The 3,784-nt window shown below is 49.2% G+C and overlaps 1 protein-coding gene across 1 annotated transcript in view; it reads right to left on the bottom strand.

The window, feature by feature from the left end:
• ZFP64 (ZFP64 zinc finger protein) overlaps nt 1-277 on the bottom strand; it is a 7,930-nt gene extending 7,653 nt beyond the window's left edge. The window contains exon 1 of the mRNA XM_057379472.1: nt 147-277. Within this exon, the coding sequence (XP_057235455.1) occupies nt 147-198 (52 nt within the window). The 5' untranslated portion in view covers nt 199-277. The remainder of the gene's footprint in view (nt 1-146) is intronic.
• Nucleotides 278-3,784: the final 3,507 nt, after the last annotated feature.

The raw sequence follows: 3,784 nt of genomic DNA, 5'->3' as shown, positions 1-3,784 counted from the left end.
CCGGGGCTCCCCCCGCCCCCAGCCAGGTTCCCGGGCTCCGCTCCCGCCCGCTTCATGCGCTACTCAGGTTTCGGGGCCTGGGCAGGCCCCGGCTGGGCTGGGGCGCGGCGGCGCGGGCCCCGGAGCGCGCATGGCGCAGCACTTACACTGCACGGGCCCGGGGAAGGCGGGCGCTGCCCCCGCCCCGCCGCGGTTCATGGCGGCCCCGCCGCCTCCTGCGGGCCCGGCACCGGCACCKGCACCCCGGACCCGGGCCCCGCCGCCGCCAACGCCGGGCGGATGTGCGGGAGCCGAGCATGCTCAGTGCCGGCGGAGAGGCTGYGGTGGTGCCGGCCCTCAGCGGCCCCGGGCAGGCACAGCGCTGAGGGAGCGAACCGGCGGGGTTAGAGCGGAGCGGTGCCCGGGCTCCGAGCYTTGCCCCCGGGCCCCGAACCCTGCCCGGTCCCGAACCTTCCCCCCGGGCCCTGCCTGGCCCCGAACCTTCCCCCGGGTCCCCAAGCCTTTCCCCCGGGGCCCTGTCCGGCTTCCGAACCTTTCCCCAGGGCCCTGGCCGATCCCCGAGCCTTGTCCCCGATCCCCGAGCCTTGTCCCCGATCCCCGAACCTTCCCCTCGATCCCCGAACCTTCCCCCAGGCCCTGAACCTTCCCCCGGGCCCTGAACCTTCCTCCTGGCCCCTGAACCTTCCCCCGATCCCCGAACCTTCCCCTGGGCCCCGAGCCTTGCCCCCAAGGAAAGGGAGAAAAAAATGCCCAGCTTGGCTGGGAATTTGCAGCCTGTTTTCGTTCAGGGAGAAGATGAGGTGAGGGCCAAATGAATGCTCTTGATAGGGATTCCTGAATGTTGGTMATGGCTGTCCTGGGAAGGGATTTCAATCCTGGCAGCTGCAGGGGTTAAAGCCAGAGGGAGRGAGGCACCTGCAGCAGAAGCAGCAGTAGCTGTGCAGGCGCCTGAGGGTCAAGTCCTTTGGTATCCCAAGGGTATTCTAACTGTCAAAATCCCTCTCTCTGGGCTTTGTTTTACATGGATGGTTAGAAAGAGAAAAACCAGCCACTAGGCACTGACTTCAACACAACTCAGAGCTTGAAATATTGCAAAAGTTGCCTTGTGGCTTTGGGAGAAGAGCAGCTTTGAGATGCACAGCTGTTTACAGGAGCTCCTGACATAGGGCCCTGTGAAACAGCAATGGAAGGACCTGTGAAAAAGGTGCCAGGGGAGGGTCAGGTTGGACACCAGGAGGGATTTCTCCATGGAAAGGCTGGTCAGGCACTGGAAGGGGCTGCCAGGGGAGTCCCCATCCTCAGAGGTGTCCAAGAAACACTGGATGTGGCATTCAGAGCTCTGGGCATCAAGCACAGCTTGGAGGTCTTTTCCAGTCTCACATTCTGGGATTTGGCTTTGGCATGAACACTGCAAACCCCATTGTTATCTCACAAATAACCCATAACACTCCCAGCTCAGGACTTTATCGAACCATGCTCTGGAGGAGTTCTCCTTTGCCTGGCTGAGGATTGATGTCTGAGAGTGTAACATTGCACTGAGAGCTTGAGTCATGGAGCAGAGCTCTGCTGAGATCACACTTGACACTATTTCCAGCCTCGGAGGCATAAATCAGTGGGCATGTGTAATGTTTGTCACCCTTAACCCGGCTGACATGGAAATACTGCTCTGCTCCAGGCTCCCTGCAAGTGCAGTGCAAGCAAACAGGCCCAGAAAAGACAAATGTCAATCATGAGAGACAAGGGAAGGAAATCAGAGGCATAAAAAAGTCAGAGCTCATCAGAGCCTGGGAGACAGGCGTTCCCTGGCAGTTTGGACAGCTGTGGCCTCAGTGCTCTCCTGGAGACTGGGCAAGGAGAAATGGGTGGACTTTAGCCTTTATACAGAGCTTCCAGCCATCTCCTGTCATCCCAGACCCCACAGGAGCAGCAGATCCTGCTGTGAGCTCAGAGAAAACCCGACCCAAAGCTCTGCAAGTGCTGGGAAGAGAGGTGTCTGTCCAGGCAGCCAGGAGAGTAAACCCTGAGCCTGTAAATAAAGACAACAGGGATTGTTTCCTTTGCCTTTCACAGCAGATAGAGGAGGGGAGTTTAAAAAAGGAGAAAAATACATTAMCCAGCAGTATAAATRAATAAATAGACAGGATATACCARTAAGATGCAAAAACCCCTTCAAAACCCAACCGTGTCTTAGGGAAAACTCTGAAATTTGGTTACAAGCATGTGCTCACTGAAGAGGGAGAGCGAGCTCTTGAAGGCCCTGCTGCAAGAGCATCATGAGTGAGGTTGGAATGTGGCCTAGGGCACAGACAAAAAAAACAAACAAACAGTGAATTGTAATTAAAAATTTCAGATGTGGAGACAAACAAATGATGGATTTAGAGAAAAAAACCTGAAAGATTCAAACCCCAATTTTTAGCATTTTGATGGATAATGACACAGCAACATAAATGCTCTGAGCTCAAATTAATTATGTTAAGARAATAGGTAATCTGTCTCTGTGTTGAGAACATATAATTATGATTTTTTTTTCAAATGTTTTAAAATAATGTCATTTCAATTCATAATGCAGGGTAGGGATTTTGCTGTTCAGYGTATTTGCTGTTTATACAATATTTTCAATGTCATTGCTTTCCTGTACAATAAATAAAGCTGAAACAATCAGTTAGTACCTTCAGATATTCCTTACTGCTGTAGGAACTGTAGAATAACTCAATATGAAAATATTATTCACTGCAATAGCACATTGACAACTGTGATTAAGCCTCAAACGAATGCTGGAACAAAATAGAAATGTATTTTTGTGTTGAATTSTTTAATTTTTCACTGTCACGACGCAGACCTGAATCCACCCAGGGGGAATGTCAGGCATTTATGGGGTTAAATGTKCCTCAGTGCTTTTTCCCCCATGGAAAAACTGCAGTTGGGATAGAAAAGGGATATCATTTCAGGATTGAATTCGGCTTCCTGCACCTCTTATCTCTGCATTTCTCTGTCAAATCTTTTTTTTTTTTTTTCCCTAAATGCAGATTTGTTGCTCTCATATGAGCAAAGTTTTAAAACAAACTCACATGATGATGATGATGATGATGATGAATATGTCACACCTGAAAATAAACTCGTTAATTTATGGAATACATTTCAGCACTTTTTGTAGAAATAAAAAAGTACAGTAAAACTCCACTGGGATGAACATGATAACAAATAAATGCTGCATSGAAGGTTGTACAGCTCCAGTCTCATATTTAGTCATTTTTATTATTATATTTGGGTTAAAAATGGAAAGCAACACCAGCAGAGGGACTCCCTTGATACTCTGTGGAGCTCTGCCTGCTCCCTGGCAGGGCATAGAGGTAATTTTATTCTGGAAGCTTTTGAATGCTTTACAAGTAATAGGAACCAAGTGGGGAAAGCATATTCCATATTTTAGTTCTGACATCCTCATAGAAAAGAATATATAAAAAAAAAAATTAAAGATTCAAAATACTTGCCTGTGATTCAGTACCTAAAGACTCRGTGGTGTTTTTCAGAATTCCCTTGGGATGTATAAATGTTTCGGAGCTGGAAGTACCCATCGGAGCTGGAGTCACTTATGCCACTTTATCAAACTAACGAGCCATTGAGTGATGCTATTCCCAGGTTCARCTCTGCCAGGGGGGGAAAGGAGAAAACAAAACTGAAATTTAGACAGAATGGAATTCCTGAGAGCTGGGACAASCAGGATTTATTAATCCATGCACTCCTAAGCTTACAAAAAATAATCTTCTGCCTTCGGTTTTGCTCTATA

This window comes from Malurus melanocephalus, unplaced genomic scaffold, assembly GCF_030028575.1.
Source record: "Malurus melanocephalus ecotype Western Australia unplaced genomic scaffold, MMel_1.1 scaffold_407, whole genome shotgun sequence".
NCBI classification, from domain to species: domain Eukaryota; kingdom Metazoa; phylum Chordata; class Aves; order Passeriformes; family Maluridae; genus Malurus; species Malurus melanocephalus.
Note: the sequence above shows the minus strand (reverse complement) of the source record. Positions and strands in the feature narration are given on the sequence as shown.